The sequence below is a fragment of the Podospora anserina genome, chromosome 2 (genome assembly GCF_000226545.1).
Source record: "Podospora anserina S mat+ genomic DNA chromosome 2, supercontig 1".
NCBI lineage: Eukaryota > Fungi > Ascomycota > Sordariomycetes > Sordariales > Podosporaceae > Podospora > Podospora anserina.
In genome coordinates, this window is record NW_001914830.1 from 129,861 (window position 1) to 154,455 (window position 24,595).

A 24,595-nucleotide genomic window follows, 5' to 3' on the forward strand; every position below is an offset into this window, starting at 1 on the left:
AACATTAGAATCCTCCCCTTGACCACTCGCACTGCCCATCAGTGCCTATACGTTTGACATGCGCTCTCTTAGTTTGATTCTGCTCGCCCTCGCGACCATGCTCACTCCCATTTCGGCGCAGTTTGGCTTCTTTGACCAAATGTTTGGCGGAGGTGGTGGCGGCGAACAGGAGCAACATCACGGTCACGGTCATGGCGGGCACCAGCGACAACAGCAGAATGCGCCGAGCGATGGGGCAGGATATCGCGCCCAGTATGCCCGTCTTCATTGCGACAACTACCTCTGTCCCGATACGCTTGGTATGTTGCCATTTCCAACATTGTCAGCCTACCTTGTGGGATTGCTCGCTAATCCGTCTTTTAACAGCCTGTGTACATTTCCCCCACCACTGCCCTTGCCCCTGGCCTGCGCACGAAGAAAAGGTTGAACTGGCTGAGGGTCAAAGGATATGTGTGTCCCACGGAGGCTTCAAGGCCGGAGAGGCGGCGAGGAAGGTCGAGTTAGCCCGCAAGGGGCTGCTCTGAAGAATGACCATAGAGCAGAGACACAGACACAGCACGGGTCGCGCCATTTCTCACAATCAAATGGCCTGGCGCAAACAGGACAGGCATGGAGCGTAACTGGTGCGCTGGGAATTGGAGTAAGGTAGTTGGCATGGGTCATAGACAGTGGCCATATACAGCCTGAAGAACAAAGAAGCGCGACGAAAGCAATCGAATTAGACCGTCAACGATACCTCCCTGCCCTAGAGACAAGTTGAATATGCATAGAACCACCATTCCTCATGTCCAGCGTGCCTACGCCAAATGCTCCCCGTCATGATTCAACTCCACAGCCCCGCCGTCGAGGACAGCGAATCGCAAAAAAACAAAAAAAAAAAAAAAAAAAGGAGAGAGGGAGAAAACAGAAAACGAATAAGAGACAAATAACGCTTGCAATTGTTTATAAACCTCCCTGGGTTCCTGCAGTAGGCACCGCAGGAACCGGTGGCACCTTCTTGGTCTCATCGTCATCCTCGTCGTCTTCTCCTTCGTCAGCATCCTCCAGGTCCTCAGGATGCCCCAGCAACGAGGCCACATTCTTCATCTCGTAATGCTTCTTCCTGAGCTCTTCGAATTTGCGATGCTTTTCCCTCTCCTCGGCGCTCATACCCACCAAATACTCTTCCCCATCCGTGTCATGCATGCTCCCGTTGCTGTCCACGTGCACCGCCCTCGGTCTCTTGCTGGCCAAATCACCAAACTCGTGCTCGGGCACCTCCTCCTCGGGCTCACCCAGCGACAGGCCGGGAATGTCATCCTCTGTTGATCCTGGAGTCCCACCGGTGCCAGTCTTGCGCTTGGAGCCGTGATGGGTAGGGGGTACGCCGTCGACACGGTCCAGATCAATCCTGCCTGGATCCAGCGGCTCCGGCATCTCGACGTCGTCGTCGTCGGAAGGGTCTTCGGATGGGTCATAATGCTTGGCGTAAGGGGTCTTGGGCTCGTTGATTTTCATGGTGGCAGTGCGCTCTTGCTCGGTGAGGTAGAGGTTGGCCTCGTCCCATTTGAGACGCTGGCTCTGCTCTTCCGAGTCGCCCCCATGGGCCGATGATGGTGTGCGGGCACGAAAGACGCCCGGACGAGTGCCGGCCACAGACGAGGAGCGGCGGTGCCCGGCATTGTATTGCGTGTTGACAATGGTGAGCTCTTTGGCCTCCTTGGGGGTGAGGGGATGGTCAGGAGTGTGGCTGTGTGGGAAGCTGGGAGTCGGCTGGTCGACAGGCGAGATGGGAGGGGAGCCGCGGTACGAGTTCTTCAAGATGCCTATTCTCAGAGAAACATGGTGATTAGTAGGGGACTGGACATAGAAGCGCAGGGCAAGGTAGGTAACTAGGAAACAGGACATACCTTTCGGTCGCGGAGCATTGTGACTAGGCGGGGTATGGGATGTCGGGCTTGTCGACATGGCTCGGCGCTTGTTTGCTGTCCTTGTGAGGTCTTGGTCGGCTTGAATGTGCGTGCGGGTTGTTGAGTTGGAAATAAACAGCTCGTCGTCGTAGATGATGGAATAGGGCGGGTTGTCTGTCTTTGACTGGTGAGTGGCAGTGGCCAGTGGCAGGCAGCGGCATGGGGAGTGGCCGTTGCTCATGAGAGGTGGGGTGACCCTTCTCCCTAGGTGGGGTCATCTGCAGCTGCCAAGCCTTTCGATGGTCCTACCAGGCAGTTGTCAACGGCCATTAGATACCTACTCACTGTTTTCAAGAGCCTTGAACCTTGAGCTCGACGATCAAGATACCAGTTATTCATTCATAGATAGTTGACAGGCTAGATCGCTGCTGTCTCTCAGTCTGTGTTTCTTTTGGAGGTAATCAGAGCTTCCTCTCCTTACAAGGTATGTACAAGCATGGTGGCTACGTCATTGGGCCCTCGACGCATACATAATGCACATAATGTACCAAAAATGGCCTGGCAGGTCCTGCGTCAAAACCTTACCTTCAAAGGGAGAGCCCCGAAATACGTCATACCCTAATGCTTCCACAGCGCCCTGCTCTTCTGGACACCAGAATAACTCATGAACTTAAAACATTACTACTATATATTATATACACATAAACTAGTGTGTGTAATCCGTATCTGGCAGCCACCCCGCCTGTTTCCGTCAACTTCCATAGGCGTTGGTGTACGGGCTGTCAGTACAATCCTTCCCTCCGTCACTCATAAGGCATCACACCATCAACAAAGCACGCCCTTCTCACATAAATCAAGACGACTATGCCGCCTTCCTCCCAGTTACTTTGGCATCATCTGGCCCCCTCTGGGCTTGGAGTCTATCCACAAGCCCGTCGTTGATTTCGTCCTCAAAGACGTCCACCTTGGTGGAGGAAAACTTGCGGGCGCTGACTCCCTTCTGGAAGAGAAGGTCCAGCTCGGCAAAGGAGCGTCCGGTTGGCTCTGGTACCCGGAAGTATGTGTAGATGATGCATAGGAAACACGATCCACCCCAGAAAAAACCGGCATAGTTGGCCCAGTCCCAGGCCCCCGGGTTCAGCATGTATGGGGTGAGCACCCCAGTGATGATGCCCACGATAATGCTGTCATTCGTCAGTATGAAACAAGTGTGCGTGAAAGCTTGCACCGGGGGTTACTCACTAGAGAACACGGCCAAGGGCAACAGTTTTTATCTGCAGCCGTCTGGTCGAGATCTCGCTGACTAGCGAGTAGCACACAGTTCCAACCGTGCTTTGATACGTGAGAGCCCATCCGAGCATGATGCTGCCCGTCGCAATGGCGCCCTGCTTCCGCTGCTCTTCGGGCACCAGTCCGAGGAAGCCAAGAACCATGAGCATGACGAACAAGCCGCACAGCCCGTACAGGTAGAGCGACCGCCGACCGATGCCACGGCTCATCAGAAACCAAGCGCTGAACACACCCACCATGTTGATTCCATACTGACCGAGCGCAAACCCGTAGGCTTGTCTTTCGCCCAGTCCGGCTTGCTTCAGAAAGTAGGTCGAGTAGTTGGAGAAGGAGTTGCCGCTCAGGTTCTGGATGGCCCACACCATGCAGACAATCTCTGTCCGTCTCAGGTCATGTCCCTTGAAACAGTCCCAGTAGCTGGCGCCGGCCGTCGTCTTCTCTTCCAAAGCCGTCGTGTGCACCATCATGTCGACTGTCTCGTCGGCGTCAAAGTCCACCTCCCGATTCAGACTGGTCAGACGCAGCAGGGACTTTTTGGCCTCGTCCAACTTGCCTTGTCGAACGAGCCACCAGGGACTTTCGGGGGCAAAGAAGATGCCCACGGCGAGGGGTAACGGCCACATCCACTGCAGCGCGTAGGGAATCCTGTAGGCCCATTCGTCCCGCCTGTCCAGCATGGACATGATGACTCCGATGCCGATGAGCTGGCCCAGTCCCCAGCAAAAGTTGACGTAGGTTGTCAGATAGCCTCTCATAGCGACCGGGCACACTTCGGAGGCGTAAGTGATGGTAAGAGTCTGGAAGATGCCCCAGGGCTACGACCACATCATTAAACTGTCAGCGTCTCTTGCTCCTCCTGCGATCCGGGGCAACCTTACCACACCGCACAGAATCTCGGCAGCCAGGAGAGTCTGAACATTCTGCGCCGTGAAAAAGAGAGCAATCCACCCGTTCAAAACCATCAAGGATGCGATGACGGTCCACCGGTAACCAAACCGCTCAGACACCCAGCCATTGATGAGCAGTCCGATCAGTTCACCAACCATGGCGCCATTACTGAGACCGGCCTGCCACGGGGCCGGCACCTCCCACTTCTCGCTGTTGGGCAGCTGTTCCCCGTACTTTTGGTTGAATTGAGGAAAGGCGTCTGCGGGAAAGCCCTTGTGGTCAGCCAGCCGCCTTGCATGATGAACGGAGCGGGCACCTACAGAAGTTGTTGACAAGGCAAATGTCATATCCCTCCATGACAATGCATGTCGAGATGAGCAGGCTCCAGGCGATGGCCTTGGGATACAGCTTGATTCCCTGCAGCAACGTCATGTTTTGTTCCTTTTCCGTGGCCATCCTGGCACCGTGGATCACGCGGTCGGCCGCCGTGAAATGGCCAGCACCCTTCTCATCGCCAGCCGCGGCCTGAGAAGGCGTGGGCTTGTCATCCGAAGCCATACTGGACGCCATGGTGTTGGGTATAGAAGAGTTGGAGCTACCAAAGAACGACGAGCTCGCTCACATGAAGGAGAAAAGGACTTTTTAAAAGTCGCGTGCCTTCGCCGCGTTGACTGCCGATCCATTTTCATCCATCGCCCCCCGACTTTGCACAAACTCCACGGAAAAATAATTCACAATCCAATCGCAGAGGAGCCCAGGTGTGACGCTGTGGAGTGTTTGGCGGGTTACAGCGGGGTAGATAGACTGGATGGAGTTGCAGACTCGCATAGGCATGGAACCTGGAGCCCCCTGCCATGATTCAATCCGAGCATCTGGTTCCTAGCTGCCCCTTGTGCCCTTTTCCAGACAGAGATGCATGCTGAAACATATGTTGGGTACCTGGAGGGAGGCATTCAACCTGGAGGTACTAGGCCAATTTTGGCCAAGGCAACAGTCGGGCGCCGTTTTAGACTCTATGTACCTGCGCTCTGTTAGTGTCGAGTGTCCACCCGATGCCCAAGGTAAGGTGCCATACCTCCAGGCCCTAGTATAGAGTGAATGTGTACCTGGGTAGACGTCTGTCACGACCGCGGCGGTGCGTGGGAATGCAAAGGGAAAGGGGAAGAAGGATGGGAGATGAAAAATGGAATATGGAAGATGCAAGATGGCAGTGCCATATGGAGAGCGCCGTGGCGCCCTTCCCCGCATCGTGATTCGGGACCCGATCGAGAAACGCAGACTGATGCCAGGTGGGATGGAGGTGCAGCAGCCAGCCCAGTCTGACTTTCTTTTTTTACTTGTCACAGACATATCTGCTTACATTAGGTCCATCATCAATCTTCCACGGTTCTTTCCATCTTCCATTTCTTTGCCCAGACCACTACTTGCATTATCGCCCCAGTCTGCCACTGCTGCTGGCAGCTGCAACAAGCCTGTAATTCCATCTCATCGGGCGCCATTTCCCTTGGCTGGGTGAGGATATCAGCCCCAAACCACAAGCCGCGCGTGTGTGCAAGCTCGGGTCTCGTATTGTCAAGCTTCTCTTCTCTCCAGCCTTCTCTCGCAGTTTCTCTCGCTCGACAAATTCCATTCTCAACAACCACAACAACAGCAGCAGCAGCAGCAGCAACATACTCCACCTCCCCGACAGGATCTCCTCTCTCCACCCTCCACTGCCCACGGCTCCACCGTCCCGCCCGTCGCACAGCCGAGCATGCTTGCGCTTCTCCTGCTGGTGTGAGTTTCGGCTTTCTCGCGGCCACCGACAGCTGGAGCCCAGACAGAACCCTCCCGTCCCGTCCCGCCTCCGATCGCCAGTGCTGTGGGCAGGCATGGCATCTCCAAGCACGAGCACCTCCGCCTCCGGCTCGTCTCCCGGCGCCCTACCCGGTCTGGCCAAGTTTGGCTGGTGCGTGTGTTCCTTTTTCCTTGTCTTCTTTTTGGAGCCCACGGATCTGGTTTGATTTGATCTAATCTGATCTGATCCGATCCGATCTGATATGATCTGATTGATCCGATCCCGTCCCCTCTTCTGTTTTGCCCAGACTAACAAACCCACGCAACCATAACAGCATCAACTGTCGGGAGCAGCATCTGAAATGTTAGTCCGGCCAGTGCAGCAGCCCGCAACATCTCCCATATGCACGGCCAAGTATTGACGAGCAGACTATAGGTGATCGAGTAACACCCACATGTGGCCGCTGCCAAACTTCAGGCCGGGCCTGTCGTCCAACCGGCCTCAAGATCCGTGTCAACACCGAGAGTAAGTTCTTGTCCTTTCTCTACTCTATTTCACACATCATCTGAGGCTGACAGACTGCCTGCAGATGGCAAGTTTAAATTCACAAGGAAACAGAAGTGGGTCAGGTTTCCAAAACGATGTATGTCAGTCCTTCTGGGTGCTGGCAGAGAGTGCCTTGGTTGCTAACGACGGCTGCGGCTGGAAAAGATGTTTGGATCGATGAGACCACGACAGTCGGGCATGATCAGTCCAGCCCGGAAAGCGGGGCTGAAGATTTTGATACTGACTTGTTGAACTATGCTGCCTCGCCAGAGCTTACCTCGCCAGAGCTTACCTCGCCAGGAGGAGCGACAGCCCCGCCATCTGCTACCCTCTCCCAGGAATCCTCAGTCCCGCCCGAGTCTAGACACTCGCCCAGTGATCTTGCCATTGTCACCAGATTCGCTGTAGACGGGCACCAGTCTGCTGTGGAAGAACAGCCGTTTGCGGTCCAACCCTCTCTTCTCGGCGTTGAGGAGCCTTCCAAGTGGCCACTACCACAGGGTACCGAAGGCCATCTCATCCGTCACTTTGTTGAAAACCTGGCCCTCTGGCTCGACCTGTGCGATCCAAACCGTATGTGCGCCGTGACCTTGTCAATTCCCGTCCTGGTGTCCAGTGCAAAGCAAAAGCTAACACCAGAGAACAGAATCATTCCAGATTGAAGTGCCCCGTAGGGCTGCAAAGTCTTCCATCTTGCGAGACGCCATGTTGGCGTTATCTGCCCGGCATCAGGCCAATACCTGTCGATCCTATTACGAGGAGCAGGCCCAGGTCTATGCTTTCCGGTGCATTGAAAACATCAACAAGATCAGCAAGTGCGGGGGTCTCGCGGTGCTGGTCAACCGCGAGCCCAGGTTGGCTGAGAACTGTTTCGCTGCAGCCATCATTCTAAGAGTCATGGAGGAAATGCAAGGTACGTCATGAATATTGCGCATCTAGAGATAGAGACCATGGCATAGCAGAACCAAGGACATGCTGACACGGTTCCAGAGTCCCAAACCCTCTTGATGGACGAACAAGATGTCAAAAGCCACGTGCATCTCACGGGCATTCGCGGGTATACAAACAGCTATGTCTCCCGTCACAAGGGCCTCGCCCCGGGAACATTGGCCGCCGCGTCGTTTTGGGTGGGTTTGCGGCAGGATATATACTATGCTGTCATGAAAAAGGCCACGGTAAAGCTCAGCCTGGTCTCCGCGCTGCCCAGCAAAGATCCATACGAGGATATTGAAGACGATTACTACTGGGCCAACAGAGCTGTAGTGCACTGCGCCAACGTTTTGAACTTTTGCCATGGTGACCAGGCGAACCGCACGTCTGACCGGTGGGAGCTGCTCGTCCAAGAAAATGAACATTGGGCGGCCCGAATGGGGAGGGGAGACAGCAACAAGCTGGCCATGCTGAGGGAGGAATCTGACTTTTGGGTGCCCTACGTCAAAGAAAACGACAATACCAAGCCCTTTCCAGAGATTTGGTATCTGAGAAGCTGCCAAGGTGAGGCGCACGACGCATGTTTCGAGCTCCTGTCCCTGAAGCTAACTACGAATGTTGCCGCAGTTATCGGGATGCAACACTTTCTTCTCGCCTCAGCCTTTCTGTTCTATAACAAACCAAGGCATGGGATGGCCTCGATGGATGAGGCCCAAGCGCTGACGGTAGGTCATGTCAAGGACCCTATAAGACGAAAGATGACCTAGCTGTTCTGACACTTGTTTGGCAGAATCACGTTCAGGCACTGGTGCGAGAAATTTGTGGCATTGGGCTCGGAAACAAGAGCATAGCTCCAAGCATGTTCACTGCCTGCATGGCAATTGCAGCCTGTAAGAATTTCAAACCCTTTTGCCTTTCGGTTGTGGAGGACTGGCTTGCTAACAGTCGAGTAGTCGGTCACTTGTTCAGCAGGCTCCAGGACCAGACTGCCATGCTGGCCATTCTCGAACAGACCGAGAAAGACCATGCTCGTCCCACGTTGGAGGTCCAGCAACAGATGAAGAAAGCCTGGCGCTGGCGATAAGGCTTGTTAATTCACATGTCTGCGGCCCTTTCAAGATGAGGGCAAATGTACTGTGTGGATGGGACATGAGGGAATGGGCAGTCTGCGTGTGTCTTGGAGTTCAGGCAGGAGGAGCGGTTTTCTCAACTAGGCCGATCGTCACTGCTGTGTCGGTCAGTGGAATCGGCACTTAGCTACGAGATCAGGTCAGCCTGTGAATCAACAACACCAGAAGCTAATGCATGTCTACCGCACGTGTAAGGCAACTTTGGTCGCCTTCATCTCGAGGTGCAGCTCGCCGCTCTTTTGTGGGTGCCACCCAACGTCGGGCCGCAACTCGTCTACGTCTACGCATAGGAGGCTGAACCTCGAACGAATGGGCGAGCTCGGTTATCACGTGGACCTCCTAGTGCGGGAAAAAAGAAAACGGGTGGCGGCGCGTGATGGACACAGAAATCAGGGCAGAGGAAACGGGTTTGCCATCGCTACTATTAATGCTGCCTGCCCGCATGTTGCAGGAAGCGTAGTGTATGTTTGTCCCCCCCATACCACTACCTAGGACTTGGTGGTGCGGGGCGCATGCGTTCAGCAGTGCTCCCGACCAGGGACCGGGGACCGGGGTTGGTGATGAGGCTGGCTGCTCAAGCGTCCCCCCTCCCCTCCCCTCCTCGCGCAGTTTTGCCCGATTCCGAGCAATCTAGCATGTTTCTTCCGAACTGTGGATGGGAGCCCAAGAGTCCGGCTGACCTCCCGGGGTACGTTTCCTGTTCCTAGAAGGCTCAACGTCCTGTTGAGCAATTTCAGCCGATGTGTGCCGGATTGCTGGGAAGTACCCGCATCCCGGGATCGCGGGAAGGGGTTCATCAGGTAGAGAGGGCACAGGACGACGGTCACGGGAGACGCATGGCACTGTCTTGGGGAGGGTGTGGGATCTTCCGAACGGCCGGGGAGATCTTATCTCGATGATGGAAACCGAGGTGCATATCCGTCCTGTCCTCCCAGCCTGGAGACTTCTACACACATACACGCTCATGCAGGTGCCCGGATACCCCCCACAGACCAAGACAATGTCGAGTTGGAGCAAACCGCCTGCCGAAGCAAACATTGGCGCACCGGCGATGTCCCCGTACCCTATTATGAGTCCAGATGCCGGCGTCCACACTGTGGACGCACACCCCTCGAGGCAAACATACCTGTGTTCACGACACCGAATTTCTCCATGGTCTGATCTTCTTTTCTTTTTCGTGTAGTCCTTCTCTGTGTCTCAGTACCACCCCTCCTGCTCATGTCCGTCACACTAGCCTCGTCGGTATGCTTCTTTTTCCCAGATGCCTTCCCAGGTGGTGACTGACACTTCGTTTGGACTTGTGCGGTGAGCAATCATGCATTTCCCATTGACTCTTGAGTGACATTCTTTCCGCTCTGGGCTGGGCATGGTGCCGTCGTTACCGCCTAGTGGCTCATGATCGATCGAGGTGCGGCTGTTCGGGGGTATAAAATGCGGTGTGCTCCGTCCATGAAGGATTGCAGTGGCTTTCTCTGTCGGCACTGGGCGTCGTTGCTATCACAGCCCACACCACATGACCGCCTGCTAGGTAGTTCGCCTGTTTTGCCTTGCTGCGTTGCTCATCACGACCTCGTGAGCTCAGGTCACATCGAGAGAGAAGACTCCCCAGGCTAGTAAGTGGTGGCTCACACTGTGAAAGTCCCTCGTTCCGTTTTCTGGCTGACTAGCCGGTCACAGTTCGCACACACACACAACAGAGCCTCCGGGCGATTACAGGTGACAAATCACACACTAGACGGTTCTTGAGCTGCAGCGCCCAGCACACCGGTCCATGGCCCCTTCGGCGATCTACGCTTCCGAGCAGCCGCCTCTGCTGCTGGCTGACGGTGCGGCTCTGGAAGTCATCTCTGATGCCGTCGACAAGGTCAACAAGCTCAAGGGCCTCTCGTCGCCCATCACAGCCTACGACTCCGAGTCCAAATTTGACGTGGCCAAAGACAAGGCTTCTTTCCGCCAGTATGAAACGGCCTGTGAGCGCGTGCGCGACTTTTATTCGGAGCAGCATGCCCGGCAGACGGTGGAGCACAATCTGAGAATGAGGGCGCACTTCTTTGACCCCAAGAGGAAGCGGGAGGAGATGACCATCTGGCAGGCCATGGAGCGGCTCAACACCCTGATTGATGATTCCGATCCCGATACCGACCTGAGCCAGATCCAACACCTGCTGCAGAGTGCCGAGGCCATTCGGAGGGACGGGAAGCCGAGGTGGATGCAAGTCACGGGGCTAGTTCACGACCTGGGGAAGCTCATGCTGTTCTTCAAAGGGTGCTCGACGGGGCAGTGGGACGTCGTGGGGGACACGTTCCCTGTCGGCTGCAAATGGGATGAAAAGTGTGTCTTTGTCGAGGCGTTCGGGCAGAATCCCGACCGCGAACACCCCATCTATGGGACCAAGAATGGGATCTACACCCCCGGGAAAGGCATCGATCAGTTCATGATGAGCTGGGGGCACGATGAGTTCCTTTACCTGGTGCTCAAGGATCAAAGCGTCTTGCCCAGAGAGGCGTTGGCCATGATTCGGTACCACAGCTTCTACCCGTGGCATCACGAGGGCGCATACAAAGAGTTTATGGCTGACGGTGACGAGGTGCTGTTGAGGGCGGTGCAGGCGTTCAATCCTTATGATTTGTATAGCAAGACGGACGAGGAGCCGGATGTGGAAAAGATGAAGGTATGGTTTCCCCGTGTTTCTCAGCCAGAAGGAAAACTGCTAACAAAAGATGGAATACAGCCTTACTACATGGAGTTGATTGATGAGTTCTTTCCGCAAAAGGTTCTCAAGTGGTAACATTATGGAAGGAATCAAGGCTGGGGAGGAGAGAGGGTTTTCGAGGAGCATAGACACATGTTGACTTGTAACTACCTAGACAGGTAGTTTAGCTAGAATTGTTACCAAGAGTAGGAAATAGGGGTACGTAGGTAAAGTTGAAAGACATGCTCATTGATCATTCAACCACTTGAACACGACCCTGGCATCCTTCCCTTTGTATCTCTCGTCCTCCATCGCCTCACTAAACGCATTCAGTGTAGGTTCGTCCAGCACTGTTCTCGCACCCACATCCCGGGCCAGCTTCGAGCCCATTCCCAACACTTTGGCACAAAGCTCTATCCTAAAACCCCCTTCGTATCCCCTGGTGCTCGGAACATTATCTTGAACCCCTGGTACCGGGTTTGACTTGCTTGTGACCCAACACTGACCCCCGGAGGCATTGATTACTTGAGTCAGTAACCGGGGATCTAACCCAGCTTTAACTCCTATGTTTAAAGCTTCGGATGCAGCCAGCGACGTTATGGCTGACAGGTAATTATTGATGATTTTGAATGCCGTGCCGGCTCCAACGTCTCCGCAAAGGAAGGTACCGTCTGGATCACCCATATGACACAGAAAAGACTTGACGAGGGGAAACACAGAGGCGGAGAGCGGTGGTGGACAGCCGACCATAAAAGTTAGGGACTTGTTCTGAGCCCCCATAGGACCGCCGGACACAGGAGCATCCACAAAGGTTGCCCGGTTCTCGGGTATGGAGCGAGAGACGGTGAGAATTGTTGACGACTCTATTGTGCCACATTCCATGAGCAGCTTTGAGCCACAGGCGTTATGGTCCAAAGGTTCGGGGAGTGCCGGGAGTATTCCAGTGGACGCATCGAGATAAACGGCTAGAACGGACGAAGAGTTTGGAAGCATAGTGATGACCGTGTCCTTGGCATCAACTTTTATCAGTGAAACGTTTCACCCATGCAGCCAACGACGACCGGTGGCATCTTACAGCTTGCTTGGCTGCCTCGAATCCATTTTGTACAATCCGGACTGGACCTCTCCCCAAAACTGAGACCTCAGCCATGAACCTCTCGAGAGCATCGGTGTTGACGTCACAGATGAGGAGCGTCTTGTCAGAACCCAGGCCAGCCCGAAGGTTCCTGGCCATGGGATAACCCATCACGCCCAGACCTGGTTTGCTTTCATTAGGACCCCTCGGGGCTACGCCATTCAGCGGGATGATAAACATACCGATAAACGCCACCGTATCCTTGGGAGATGACATGGCAGAACCTGATGCTGGTAAAGTAATGATGTTTGCTCGCCACACTAAATAGTGTTCTGGCCGAGAGCGGAGGGGCTTCAGTGATGTTCTCAAAAGGTCGCCGTGAACGCAACACCAACACCACGAGAAACAACGACTTCCGATAGACATCTACATGTACCTGTGGTTTGACAAACAACCACATTTCCTAAAAAAATCCCCGATCCTCCCGTCCTGTTCCGTGGAAAACCATTGCCAGAAGATAACTGCCGATCTGTGGCCCAGAGCCGTCTGCTCGGCATGTAGATGGTATGTATGGCTGGGAATGAGGGGGATCAGAAGACACTGCATATCCCCCACATCTGCAATGCAGCAAGAGCAAACGGGTGATTCATGCGTCACCTTGCAGTGTCTTGGATGATAGAATCGAGCTCTGTGCCGCGAAGAAGACCAAACACCAGATTTCCGAGGTGGCACAATTATCGTGGGCTCGAGAAGCGAAAACCGGGTAGGCGGAATTGACGGGCAGGAACTAGTTCACCGCCTCAGTTTGACGACATATGCTTGTTAGTAGTACAAGATGGCTGTGATTGGTGATGCGCTTCTCACATGTTTATCTTCAACCGAACTATCTCTTTTCTGTACGACATGCCACAAACATGGCTCGCGGCTGCTACAATTTTCCCGGCCAGAACCGGTGTTTGTTTCTTTCCCTCCAGGCTCCGTCGTGAGCGACAACCACTTCTGTCTCAACAGGCCGTTGACAGCTTTCAACAAAGTCTCTGATTCTGTCAAGCGAGGTGGCGGCAGCCCCGGTGTCAACATGCACACTTCTCAGCCCTCCCCTTCCATCCGGATACATTGCAATCCCCTTGTCTCCTGCCAGAATACGTGGGTCATGGCAGCAATCGCCTCCTAAGTAAACATACTTTGAGTTGGCAACCTGGCAAAGCAGATTGACATGTCCATGGAGATGACCTGGGGTGTCAATGACCGTGACAGACCCATCCCCGAACAAATCCAACGTGGACGAAAAGGTGAATCGAGGCCTCCAGGTCCAGATATCAGCATCTAAATAGGGCGCGATGCGAGCCAGTGCTGAGTCTGATGGCCGTGTCCTTTGGGGCCGACCACTTCCAACCCCGGACAGGGAAACAGGCGGTAGTTCTATTGTTCGATCGGACGGCAACTCGTCGTCGTTGAAGAGATCAGCTGGGTAGAGCGGGCCGTCCCCATTTTTGAGGAGATCCAGGGTGCCGGCACCAACGAGGAAGGTGGCCGAGGAAAAGTCTGACGGTGTGCCAACGTGATCCCAGTGTACATGACTTAGCATCACTAGGTCGATATCTTTCGGAGTGATGGTGGCACTGCCAGATAGCAGGCTCTCCCTGCAGTCTGGAGATACAATAACAGGTTGTCGTTCAGCAATGTGTGCTTGCTGAGAGGGGGTGTATCTTTCGATATCTCGTTTTACCCCAAGGTCGAATAACATCCGAGTAGGTCTTGTTTTTCCAGGAGCGCAGTGTTGAATGAGAAAGGAGAGAGACGGGACAGTGGTACGCTTCTCGGAGTCAGCGTCGGTAACGAACAATCGCTCTGGCAGTGTGAGGTGGCCTGCGTCCAGGGCCGAGATCGTAACGGTTACTGGTGAGGACTCCATAATGGAAGAGACGAAAAAGTGAAAATGGAAGTCAAGTTTTGCTTCAAAAGATTTTGTTTCGCTTTTCTGTGAGAAGATAGTCAACTGGTAGAATTGGGGGGGAAATTACGGAAAACACTACTGACTCCGAGGAAGCAGAGCAGCCCCACCAAGCCACAGACAGGTACTGCTGTGACTTGTAGCTATATAGCGGCATTCCGAACTTGTTGGAGGTAGCATCACCTATTTGCTGCCAAGTCGAGCGCGTCCTTACGTTTTCATCTCTCCTCAAAGTTGTGAAGTCGTCTTCACTGGCTCAAATTCAGAATGGATTCCTCTATGCTCCCCAACGAAATGAAAGCCCAAATCCTCCCATCGTTCAACGCACCATATCGACTCACCACACTACCGCTTCCGAGTTTCACAGCCGATAGCCCCCATGAAATGCTCGTTAGAGTCCTGGCTGCATCGTACTGCCACACAGACCTCGTGATGGCCCAAGGCCAAATGCCCCCCTTCCCGCCTTCATTTCCTCACATTGGATGCCATGAGTTTTCAGGCGTCGTGGTGTCCCTCCCAGAGCACTCTTCATCTCAATACAGGATTGGTGACCGGGTCGGCGTTCCAGGTCGCTCATTCCGCCCCTGCGGAAAGTGTTTTGAATGCTCGCGCGAGCCAGACAACGACAAAAACATTTATGTGGACGGTGGGGGATACAGTGTCTACTGTGCCTCGGCGGGCAACCACGGAATCTCGACCCCAGGTGGGTTTCGAGAATTCGCGATTGTTGATAGTCGACAGGTCACATCGCTGCCAGACAGCATTTCGGCAGTCCAAGGAGCAAGCTTGATGTGCGCGGGGCTCACCATTTATGCTGCCATTAAAAATTGCGGTTTGGAAAGAGGACAAAAGGTGGGCATCATGGGCTGCGGTGGTGGGCTGGGACATCTTGGGCTCCAGTTTGCGGCCAAGATGGGACTGGGCGTGATTGGTGTTGATGTTGCGGATGAACCGTTGCGTGTATCAGGGGAGATTGAGGAAACATTGCGCCAGAAAGAGGGCCTCTCTGTGAGAATCGTGGATGCGAGGATTTCACGAGCCGAGGATATTGTCCAGGAGATGGGGAAAGAGGATCAAAGGCAAGACAGGAGCAACATGGGCCTTGATGCGGTCATAGTCTTGCCTGAAAGCCAAAGAGCTATGGACTATGGCGTCTCTTTACTTCGAGCTCACGGAAGATGCATCCTGGTTTCGTTTCCCGCTAATGGGTTTCATATTTCTGCCCGAGACGTGGTCTTTAGGGACATTTCTATCAGAGGTAGTCTTGTAGGGAGCAACAGGATGCTGAGGGAAATGGTCATGTTTGCGGCGGAGCATAATGTCCAGGCACGGATCAAGAGTTACCCCTTGAAGAAACTAAACGATCTTGTGCTGGAGTACAAGAAGGGAAAGGGCGGCAAGCTGGTGATAGACATGTCACTGGATGATTGAGATTGCAACGTGTACCTATTTGACCATACTGTAACAAAAGTGGAGCCGTTACCCCTTAAGGCCTGAGCCCCTGAACTCTTTGACTGATATCACACTGCCTTGTTACCCAGTTCCCTATCTTTCTCTCCCTTATTCGCCATCTCATTCAGAACCTTCTCGGCCACTTTCATGGCATCCACCCCGGCCGGCACACCACAGTAAGTCGTGCAGTGTAGAATGGCCTCCCTGATTTCCACCTCAGTCAAGCCGTTGTTTCTTGCACCACGAATATGCACAGCCAGTTCGGGGGCTCGGTTCAACGCCATGAGCATGCCAATATTGAGTAGTGACCTCTGTTTCCTCGTTAAGCCATCGCGTGTCCAAGCCCAGCCCCAGCACCACTCCGTGACGAGCTCTTGTCCGGGACGGGAAAATTCGGTCGATCCGTTTGCCAGGGCGTTCTCAACATATTCGGTTCCGACTACTTCGCGTCGCACCTTCAAGCCTTCTTCAAAGAGCTGTCGATGGAGGGGAGCTAACTTGGGGTCGGTCGACATCTTGCAACCGATACTGGCGTAGATTTGGAGGTGGAAAGGCAAGAGGCAATAAGTCAAGGGGAATTGATAGCAAGACGAAGGAATAGAGTAATGAAAGGGATGCCGAGAAATTGCAAGCATTATCAAAACTTCAAGTGAGGGGGGAAGGTGCAGTCCTTTTCCAAGACTCGGAGTTACTTTTTATGCCCGAGTGGGGGTCATTCAGCAGTGAACCGCACCATTTTAAACTCATACCTGGACATGTAATACCGCAAGGTACAAAGTATCAGAGTAAATGTGTATCGCACACGTGCATTTATTTTACATGGACATTTCACGGTATATCAATAAGAACTACCTAATCAATGGCTGAAAAGGAAAGCAGCAAAAACACTCGGTAATCGGTTCCGAACCTGAAATAATATGCAACCGTCATCAGATCTGTCACCCTCAAATTGTTCCCTTCTGCGCATTCAACTCCAAAATGATAGGTGCAGCGACATGAGCGGTGTGCAAGCTCAAAAGTGTGGCAATCTCGAACACTTCCAAAATCTCATGAGGAGTAGCACCGTATCCCAAAGCATTTCTGATGTGTAGTTTCAGACCTGGCCTAGTTAGGACTTGTTAGTAGGTGTCAGGTTCCTGAAGCTAACACTTGACCTACTTGTACAAATGTGTCGAAGCGCAGTCAAAAGCGCAGTATACTAGCTCCTTCACCTATCGTATTGCCGTGTCACTACCAACTTCTTCAGGGGGGTGCCTGTTCAGCATGCGATAAGTACTAACCTTTGGCTCCAAGGCACCTCCTACCTTTCCATCCACTTCTTTAGTCCAGGGCACCGCCGAGAACTCCAGGTATGACTCGAAAAAGTCTGCATCTAGCCTCAGAAAGTCCTCCCAAAATGTATGCCAGTATCCTCTTTTAGTGGTAAACTCTTCCTTCAGCTTCTCCTGTCTTTGATCAAACTCTTTTGTTGTCTCGGCGACATGCAGCCCCTCTTCCTTGAGCACCTCCACCAACAGAGGGACTCCAATGTTACAAGCATGAATCCCCAGCGTGCTGCTCAATTCAATAACTTCGACAACCTCGGCTATTGAGGCCCCCTCTTTCAAAGCGGCTGCAACATTGGTTCTGATGCCAGGAGTAAACAGGTGAGTTGCTGCACTATCGACTGCCAAGCCTATCAAAGCTTGGTTCTTGGAGGACAAGTGAAGATTCTTTCTCGGGACTGAAGCAAGAGACACACTTGCGTTGAAGAAGGACGGCGAAAGGGCTAGAAGGGATTCCCAGCCCTCATGGAAATGGGCAGGCCCCAGAAGTGCATTAAAGCGATCTCTAGCCGCTTGTTGCTGGGCCTGGCGAGACATGATGTTGGCAATCAAGTATGCTGGATCCTTGAAATCGCAGATTGAACGAGGTAAGGAAGTTGGAGAAAATTCGCGGTTCAAAGATAGCTAATCATTATCTCAAGGGTCGGACAAATAACTAAGTCCCGGGCCCCTTCATAGGTACTTTGGGATCGGCAGAGCACAGGACGGACACTGAACTGCCGTCGCCTAAACACCCCCCACGCAGACTGCATAGCCGATGTCATTTCAGTCCTGTTGATACCCATGGTTTCATGGTGCGGGGACTACTGCAAGGCGGGATGGTCTCAATGCCATGAAGGGGTATGATCAGGCTCCCCAAAACCGCAGCGGGTTTCTTTTCTCCCACTCTTCATCGTGTGCGAAAATGATCTCGACCCCCTTTGCCTCCAGCCCCCTGATCATCTCAATAGTCTCCTCGGCTTTCGCCCGGTCATGATGAATACAGCAACTCCTGCCATTCTCGTCTGTCCACTCGCCTATCTCCTTGTCTTTGCGCAAGATCCGCCGATCATGGCAGGAGTCAGCGGCAAGATAAACCCAGCCGCTCTCTGTTCGAGCAAGAAGATTGTATGTCCTGGTAAGTGACCTGGCGCATCCACGAGATAGAGACAGCCGCCGTTGAAAACATCGAGAGCTTTCGGGATCTTAGTGACGGAATTGGCTGCCATTGTGTCCAGTTGGGTGTCAGATTCTGGATTTCGTGCTTCCCGGCCTCACTGCTACTTTGGTGAGATATATTAGGGTCAGATAGCTCGATTGTTCTACCGGCAGGTAGCAAATCTGCCTCGAAGAAAGAGTGGCTGCCCCTAAGAGAAGCCGAAGAGGTCCCGGAAAGCACAGCGGCTGAACCGTGACCAATGACGAATTACGAACTTGCAAAATCAGGCGGGTAGCCAATGTGGTCCCAGTGTACCTGCTCATGGTTGGGGTAAGATGGATATCCAAGCTGGGGGTGATGGTGGATGAATAATATTGGAGCACACACGTATGACAGAACAACAAAGTGAATTTCATTCGGCCTTAAGCCCCCCTTTTGTAAACTCTTCGTCACATCGGGGTTCGTAGACATGGGCTGCCGAGTTTGATGTGTTGACGAATTTGCTCCGAGTATAAAGAGGGATCCCGTCTTACCCCCAAGTCGAAGAGAATATTGGTCGTGGCTCTCCTGATGGATGGCGTGTGTTGTACCAAAAAGCATAGAGAAGGAACCATCTTTCGGCTTCCAGGTGACGGGTATGGTTCGATAAAATAATCCTCCAGCAGGCAGAAATGGCCTGTAGAGAGGGCATGAACACAAACTGTACCTGTAGCCATACTGGGAAACTGGTGCACAAAGCAGGTAGGTACCTCAGACAGAAACGTATCTACCTTAGGTATATATAGGAAAGAGAGCAACCCCTCCTGGGTGGCCGGCAACTTCTTCCCCGCATAGCCTTTCTCTTGGTCGGCACCCGGCCAGTTTCCGCGTCCGCGTTGTTATCCTGCTCAGCATCATCTCCCACCATGTCATCCGCAGAATATCACAGCATCATAGCGTTTATCGGGCTTGGCGCTATGGGCAAGCCAATGGTAGCCAACCTGGCAGCCAATCTAGTTCGACGAGGCATTGTCATACGGGCTTATGATATTGCGGATGGGCCTGCACAGGAGCTCCAAACCAATTTTCCAGATGTCATTCGGGAAGCAAGCAGTGCGAAAACAGCTGTGTCGGATGCTGTAAGTGCGATCTAACGCCATTATCACCTTGCTCCGTTTGTTTGCTGTTGTTGACAACCAGGGGGCTTGCTTCCCAAGACTGTGGTATTCACGATGCTCCCGGAAAGCAGCCACGTGAGATCCGTCTATCTTGACCCAGACAGCGGTATTGCCAGCACCCTGGGTCCAGACAGTGCCAAAATACTCATCGACTGCTCAACCATCGATACCGCAACCTCTTTGCATGTGAAGTCTGAAGTTTCCAAGATCGCACCCCGCAGTTTCTTCTACGACTGCCCGGTATCTGGTTAGTTGGCGCCCCATGTTCATGCTGGTATTAGACGCTGACCCCTAGTCAAGGAGGCGTGCTAGGTAGGGCCAATCTTCTTTTCAAATGAGTGCTCGCAAGGAAGTTCTCACGCGTACAGCAAATAGGGGCAGTCAAAGGCACAATAGCCTTCTTCATGGGCTGTTCGCCTGCAGACACCAACCTATCTTGTCTCAAGGACCTGCTACTGAAAATGGGCAGCCAAGCCATACCATGTGGTGGTCCATCTCTGGGGCTAGCCGCAAAGCTGTCCAACAACTACCTCTCTGGCATCATCACCATCGCCACTTCAGAAGCCATGGACATGGGCATGCGAGCCGGTATCGACCGCACGATACTTGCGTCTGTGTTCGCGTCTGGGACGGCACAGAACCGGCAATGTGATGTGTTTAACCCTGTTCCGAATGTCTGTCCACAGGCACCCTCGTCCAATGGCTACCGTGGCGGATTCAGGGTGGAGCTGATGAAGAAAGACATGGGACTGGCAATCGCCATGGCGCGGCAGGTGGGTGCCAAGAATGTCCTCGGTGTGTCTGGTTTGGGTGTCTATACAGCTGCCAGCGCGGCCGAGGACTGCATGGGCTTGGACTCCAGAGTGGTGTACAGGTATCTAGGAGGGAAAGAAAGCTCTTGAACCGTGCGAGCTGCTTGTGAGCAAGGGAAACATGATATTGAATGAAAACGCCAACCATGCTTAGTATTCTCAAGTATCTCCGCCATGCTATGTATGCGACTGATGCGATGCTATCTAATCTCGCGAGTTTTGTAGGCAAAAATGATCATGAAAAGAAAAAAGAAAAAAGAACAACAAAACCCGAGATATCCGAAACCCCATGCCAACCTCCCATCATCCCTACCGTGGCCATTATCATGCATTTCATATCAATCTGTATGCATGCCTGTGCCGCATATTTATCGTTCTGACAAATAACAAAGGGAAAATTCGAGATGAAAAAAAGAAAAGGGGTAATAACAAAGGAGAATGTCATACACTTTCATCATAATCATATTCTGCCCCATCCTTGCGCGCGTCCAGAGCCTCCAAGCCTTGGTCTAGATTGCCGGGAAATGGTCGATTTCGTCGTCCCTTTGATGTTCTTGAACTTTAGATAGCCCAGAACATGCCAGTTGTTCATCCAGGCCCATCGCCGTGAACCCCTGACCAGCGTCTTGGTCTGGCTGGTAACACGGGGGAGGCGGAGTACCAAGGCCGGGGTGACGTAGTGTTGTAGGAAAGCCCAGAAAAAGAGGATCTGGAATGTGAGGCAGGTGAGGAAGGTCCAGTCGATCTCGTCGCCTGGGTGGGTGTCGTCAGAGCCAGAAGGGCCAAAGAGGAAGGCGAGGCCTATGAGCAAAGGGAAGGATTCGACAAAGGAGATGGCTCTAGTGTTGGAGGAGGTTGCGGTGGGGGTAGTGATTGTGGTGCCGGTCGTGACCTGGCTGCGTACCTGCACCTCAACCCTCGAGAGCGTGGCCTGCAAAGGTGGTGTGGGCGCAGAAGGGCGTGACAAAAGTGCGGAGAGGGTTGAGGATAGTCACATGCCACGACCAAAGAGAACCGGGTAGCGGAAGAGCTTTTTCTTCCAGCCGCCGCCGCTGCCCGAAACTACTGCCGGACTTTGGGATTTGCCTTTGATTGCTGGGGCTTCAGCCTCTGGCTTAGGCGCCGATGAAGACTCGGCAGCTGGAACTGAAACGGAGACGGGGAGGTTCTTGTTGCTGCTGGAAAACTTGGAGCGCGTCCTTGCGAGTGTGAGGTGGAGGGACGAAGAGGAACCCCTGCCCATGACGCCGTTCTTGAGGCTCCTGAGGCTCCTCGCTCTGCTGGCCTTCGGGACGACGACTGGAACGGGCTGTGGCTGCTCAACGGTCGACGCAGCGGGCTCCGACTCCGGCTGCGGCTTCTGCTCAGCCGTTTGGGACTCAGCGGGCCCAACGGTGTCAGCAACGTCGGGAACTTTGTCGGCGTCCTCCTGGGTCCCTTGGGTGACGGTGTTCTCGACCTCCACTTTTGGAGCGGGCGCAGCTTCAGCGACTTCGGGCTGTATCACAAAACAAAGGGTTAGCACTAGAGCATCTTGCGGGTGTGGCGTGACGTTGGGACAACGACACCAAAGGAAGAGTGCCGGAAAGAAAAAGAAGAAAAAAAGGGATGTACCTCTTTGGAAATCGAGGGCCCTTCTTGGGAGAGATGGGTGGCGGGGAAGACTGACTTCTCCATCTGGTCCTTCTTGTCCTCCTCTTTTTGTTCCTGGGTGTCTTCAGCGACGGAGGCAGAAACCGCCTCGAGGATTTCAGCCGGAAGCTCGAGCTTGCTAGGAAGCGCAATGGCGGGCTTGGGGGAGGGAAGCAAGGCTGACAGGGCCGGTTGGGAGGCCGTCTCGACCTCATCTTTAGCCGATTCAGAGGCCTCCTCCTTGGCCTCGTCCTTGGGCGAATCGAGCTCGGCCTTATCATTGATAGGCGCAGCAACGGAAGGCTTGTTTTGGTCCCGCCCCTGATCATCCCCAGCCTTGGAGGGGGCACTGTCGAGCTCGTTGATCTCGGCCACGGGCAGAACCTCCTGCAGAGGTGGGGTCAGAGGTACCTCCACCTCGACAACCGCAGGAGTAAGAGCCTCCTTGCCGACGACGGCCTGGTCGTGCTCCGAGGCAGTATCGATTTCGGACCAGAACCCCGAATCGGCTTGTCTCAAGGCCGCACGAGGATTGATCTTGGGCTCAAGGGCAGGCACTTTGTCGGAGATCACAATGGGGACCGACGAGGTGGGGCCCTCCTGGAGAACTGGGAGAGCTCTGAACTCGCCCGCCGGCTCTGCGTCCATGTCGATGTGCTTGCCTGAGTCGGCGCGCTCGCGCTGCTTTGCGAGGGTCGGAACAGGGCCAAGCTTTTCAACCTGCTTCTCCTTCTCCTCCTTCTCCTCCTCAAGCACCGGGGCGAGATGGGCCAAGTCTTCAGTGTGCACTTGTTCGTGCGCCTTCACCTTGATTTCCTCGACCACCTCTCTGAATGCCTCACGGGCCGGCTCCTCATGCTCGACCACAGTTGGCGTCTCCGAGATGGGGTCCAGCTCAAACACGGGCTTCGACTGTGCTAGTGGCTCTTCCACCTGCACCTGTTCTGAAGTCTGAACGGGCAAGGCGGGCAGGAAGGGGTCAGAAGACGCCTCGTTGGGCGAATCATGCTGACCGTCAGTCCCACTCATTTCGTCCTGGGAGGGCCAGGGCACGGCTGTCTTGGTGCTCTTCCTGGAGGACGGCGTTGGGAATGAGTCCTCCCTGGAGATGGTCCTGGATCTGAGGTCTATGTTGGACATGGGAGTCCCTGGTGCTGGGGGAGGTGATGTCGCCCTCGAGCTGCCGGGGGTGCTAGGCTGCTGCTGCTGCTGCTGCTGGCTCTGTGGCTGTTGTGGGGCAGCCTGTTGTGATGGGGGTGGAGGCTGCGGCTTGGGGACATAGCTCTCACAGAATATTTCCAGGACGGTGCGGAGCAGCACCCGGTTGGGAGAAAGGATGTTGCTGATTTGGTCCAGCAGGTCGGATTCTCGGAGGGCCTTGGCGTCCTTGAGATGAGGACGAATCTTTGCCCTTAAAAAATTCAAAAACCAGTCGTCATTGTCGCAGAGGTTGGGGTGGGCGTCTCTGGCCACCTCCAGCAAGGAAGGGAGGGGCAGGCCCTCGCCATACCTTTCAATCTTGGCCTCGGCAAGCTTCATGAGGTCTGGGAGGTCGTAGTGTTTCGCGGCGGCGTAGGCCTGGATGCTGGTCTTGAGCTCGGCAATCTGGCGTGGGAGGTCGTCGGCAGCCTTCGGCTTGAGGGTCTCGTAGGTGCCGGTGTGGAGGTAATGTACAAGAACGTGGCCAATGTCATCCGAGATCTCTGGGAGCTCGGGAAGGTTATCCTCATAGGCGGCGTGGAGCCTGGGGCTTCTGAGGAGGATGTCCTTGGGCAGCGCCAAGGGGCTTGCAAAAGGAACTGTGCAGGTGGGGCTTGCGTATGGTCTGCTTAGCCAGGTTATTTATCAGTTGTTTGAAAAGGCAGCGTGAGATATAACAGATATATATACAACATACGAAGTCTCGGGACGGGGATCCATGTCGTGCCTGGGGAGAGCAAGCTGGCCGTCGATTCCCTTCCTGGCGGCACCGCTCTTCTTTTTTCTGGCCATGGCTTCGCTGGTGAGGGTGGATATGGTGGCGAAGAGGAGGGCAACGAGAGTCAAGAGGGCAGCCCGGATGAGACTGGATGGTTCGACAGTGAAGTGGAGGTCGAGGTTGTAGAGATCAGTCTTCATTGCTCGCCAAAGACTCGACGGGGTTATCTCTTAAGTCTTTGAGCGGTGGAGCCGTGCCGGGGACGACTCCATAAGAGTTCCATCTTAATCCTTTACCGCTACTGCAGGGCTAGCTGGGTGCAGCGGCGGCGCATCTCGACTCGCCATTTGCCAGAGTTGGGCCTCAACCCACTGCCGGTCCTAGGTGGATTGATGAGCTGTCAGCGAGCCTATCCCCAATCGGAAGCGGGCCCTCCAACCAGGAGCCCCTGTGTAGCCAGTCGCCTTGATAGGGCTGCTGTCTGGGAACCATGTGAGTCCCCGACGTGGCCTGTCGAACCCAATGTTTCACGGAGAGAGACAGCCTGAGGGGCCACGACGACATGTGCCGTGTTGGGCAGTCTGGGCCGGTTTGAATGTTGCTGATTTCCAGGTTTGCACATCTGAGCACTGGCTGCGGCGGCATCGCGATTCCGGGGAAACTGGGGCCCTGATTATCAGCATAACTGTGCAGCGCAGTGCTAGCGCAACTATCATCAATGTCTTGCTGAAGTGCCCCTCACCTCACCTGACGGGGGGAGCCTTTTCCACTTGAACTCATCTCATCATCGGTCGATTGCACTGGGTTTCTGGGTTTCTGAGTCTCTGGGTCCCGTCTTCGGAGTAGGTATACGGATATCGTCGATTCAATTCAGGTGGTTGAGGTCGGGTCGTGCCCAACCCAAGTCTTTCTTCCAGGTCCAGCCCGCCAATCAGCAGCGGCTTGCTGGTTGGTGTGTGCGAGGGTTAGGGTCGGTCCTGATGATCGCAG

The 24,595-nt window shown here is 54.1% G+C and overlaps 12 protein-coding genes across 12 annotated transcripts; 5 read left to right on the forward strand and 7 right to left on the reverse strand.

Annotated features, from left to right (window-relative positions):
* Window positions 1-58: 58 nt before the first annotated feature.
* Window positions 59-524, forward strand: PODANS_0_1040 (uncharacterized protein; the record flags this gene model as incomplete). The annotated part of the gene is made up of 2 exons (XM_001903114.1): window positions 59-299; window positions 367-524. 2 exons carry the CDS (start codon window positions 59-61, stop codon window positions 522-524), a joined length of 399 nt encoding a protein of 132 aa, XP_001903149.1.
* Window positions 525-942: 418 nt separating this feature from the next.
* On the reverse strand, window positions 943-2,130 carry PODANS_0_1050 (uncharacterized protein; the record flags this gene model as incomplete). The annotated part of the gene is made up of 1 exon (XM_001903115.1): window positions 943-2,130. The coding sequence occupies one exon, from the start codon at window positions 2,128-2,130 to the stop codon at window positions 943-945; it is 1,188 nt and encodes a 395-aa protein (XP_001903150.1).
* A 621-nt stretch (window positions 2,131-2,751) lies between these two features.
* PODANS_0_1060 (uncharacterized protein) lies at window positions 2,752-4,637 on the reverse strand (the record flags this gene model as incomplete). The annotated part of the gene is made up of 4 exons (XM_001903116.1): window positions 2,752-3,073; window positions 3,132-3,994; window positions 4,058-4,326; window positions 4,388-4,637. The coding sequence occupies 4 exons, from the start codon at window positions 4,635-4,637 to the stop codon at window positions 2,752-2,754; spliced, it is 1,704 nt and encodes a 567-aa protein (XP_001903151.1).
* Window positions 4,638-5,938: 1,301 nt separating this feature from the next.
* Window positions 5,939-8,404, forward strand: PODANS_0_1070 (uncharacterized protein; the record flags this gene model as incomplete). Its single annotated transcript, XM_001903117.1, has 10 exons — window positions 5,939-6,015; window positions 6,179-6,207; window positions 6,280-6,369; window positions 6,434-6,487; window positions 6,556-6,963; window positions 7,037-7,303; window positions 7,381-7,884; window positions 7,948-8,045; window positions 8,111-8,210; window positions 8,274-8,404. The coding sequence occupies 10 exons, from the start codon at window positions 5,939-5,941 to the stop codon at window positions 8,402-8,404; spliced, it is 1,758 nt and encodes a 585-aa protein (XP_001903152.1).
* Window positions 8,405-10,221: 1,817 nt separating this feature from the next.
* Window positions 10,222-11,238, forward strand: PODANS_0_1080 (uncharacterized protein; the record flags this gene model as incomplete). The annotated part of the gene is made up of 2 exons (XM_001903118.1): window positions 10,222-11,121; window positions 11,182-11,238. 2 exons carry the CDS (start codon window positions 10,222-10,224, stop codon window positions 11,236-11,238), a joined length of 957 nt encoding a protein of 318 aa, XP_001903153.1.
* A 150-nt stretch (window positions 11,239-11,388) lies between these two features.
* On the reverse strand, window positions 11,389-12,493 carry PODANS_0_1090 (uncharacterized protein; the record flags this gene model as incomplete). The annotated part of the gene is made up of 3 exons (XM_001903119.1): window positions 11,389-12,150; window positions 12,218-12,399; window positions 12,460-12,493. The coding sequence occupies 3 exons, from the start codon at window positions 12,491-12,493 to the stop codon at window positions 11,389-11,391; spliced, it is 978 nt and encodes a 325-aa protein (XP_001903154.1).
* Window positions 12,494-13,145: 652 nt separating this feature from the next.
* On the reverse strand, window positions 13,146-14,132 carry PODANS_0_1100 (uncharacterized protein; the record flags this gene model as incomplete). Its single annotated transcript, XM_001903120.1, has 1 exon — window positions 13,146-14,132. The coding sequence occupies one exon, from the start codon at window positions 14,130-14,132 to the stop codon at window positions 13,146-13,148; it is 987 nt and encodes a 328-aa protein (XP_001903155.1).
* Window positions 14,133-14,438: 306 nt separating this feature from the next.
* Window positions 14,439-15,602, forward strand: PODANS_0_1110 (uncharacterized protein; the record flags this gene model as incomplete). The annotated part of the gene is made up of 1 exon (XM_001903121.1): window positions 14,439-15,602. The coding sequence occupies one exon, from the start codon at window positions 14,439-14,441 to the stop codon at window positions 15,600-15,602; it is 1,164 nt and encodes a 387-aa protein (XP_001903156.1).
* An 89-nt stretch (window positions 15,603-15,691) lies between these two features.
* Window positions 15,692-16,258, reverse strand: PODANS_0_1120 (uncharacterized protein; the record flags this gene model as incomplete). Its single annotated transcript, XM_001903122.1, has 1 exon — window positions 15,692-16,258. One exon carries the CDS (start codon window positions 16,256-16,258, stop codon window positions 15,692-15,694), a length of 567 nt encoding a protein of 188 aa, XP_001903157.1.
* Window positions 16,259-16,834: 576 nt separating this feature from the next.
* Window positions 16,835-17,485, reverse strand: PODANS_0_1130 (uncharacterized protein; the record flags this gene model as incomplete). The annotated part of the gene is made up of 1 exon (XM_001903123.1): window positions 16,835-17,485. One exon carries the CDS (start codon window positions 17,483-17,485, stop codon window positions 16,835-16,837), a length of 651 nt encoding a protein of 216 aa, XP_001903158.1.
* Window positions 17,486-19,297: 1,812 nt separating this feature from the next.
* PODANS_0_1140 (uncharacterized protein) lies at window positions 19,298-20,145 on the forward strand (the record flags this gene model as incomplete). The annotated part of the gene is made up of 2 exons (XM_001903124.1): window positions 19,298-19,490; window positions 19,583-20,145. 2 exons carry the CDS (start codon window positions 19,298-19,300, stop codon window positions 20,143-20,145), a joined length of 756 nt encoding a protein of 251 aa, XP_001903159.1.
* Window positions 20,146-21,046: 901 nt separating this feature from the next.
* Window positions 21,047-23,679, reverse strand: PODANS_0_1150 (uncharacterized protein; the record flags this gene model as incomplete). The annotated part of the gene is made up of 3 exons (XM_001903125.1): window positions 21,047-21,553; window positions 21,670-23,512; window positions 23,585-23,679. The coding sequence occupies 3 exons, from the start codon at window positions 23,677-23,679 to the stop codon at window positions 21,047-21,049; spliced, it is 2,445 nt and encodes an 814-aa protein (XP_001903160.1).
* Between the last annotated feature and the right edge of the window lie 916 nt (window positions 23,680-24,595).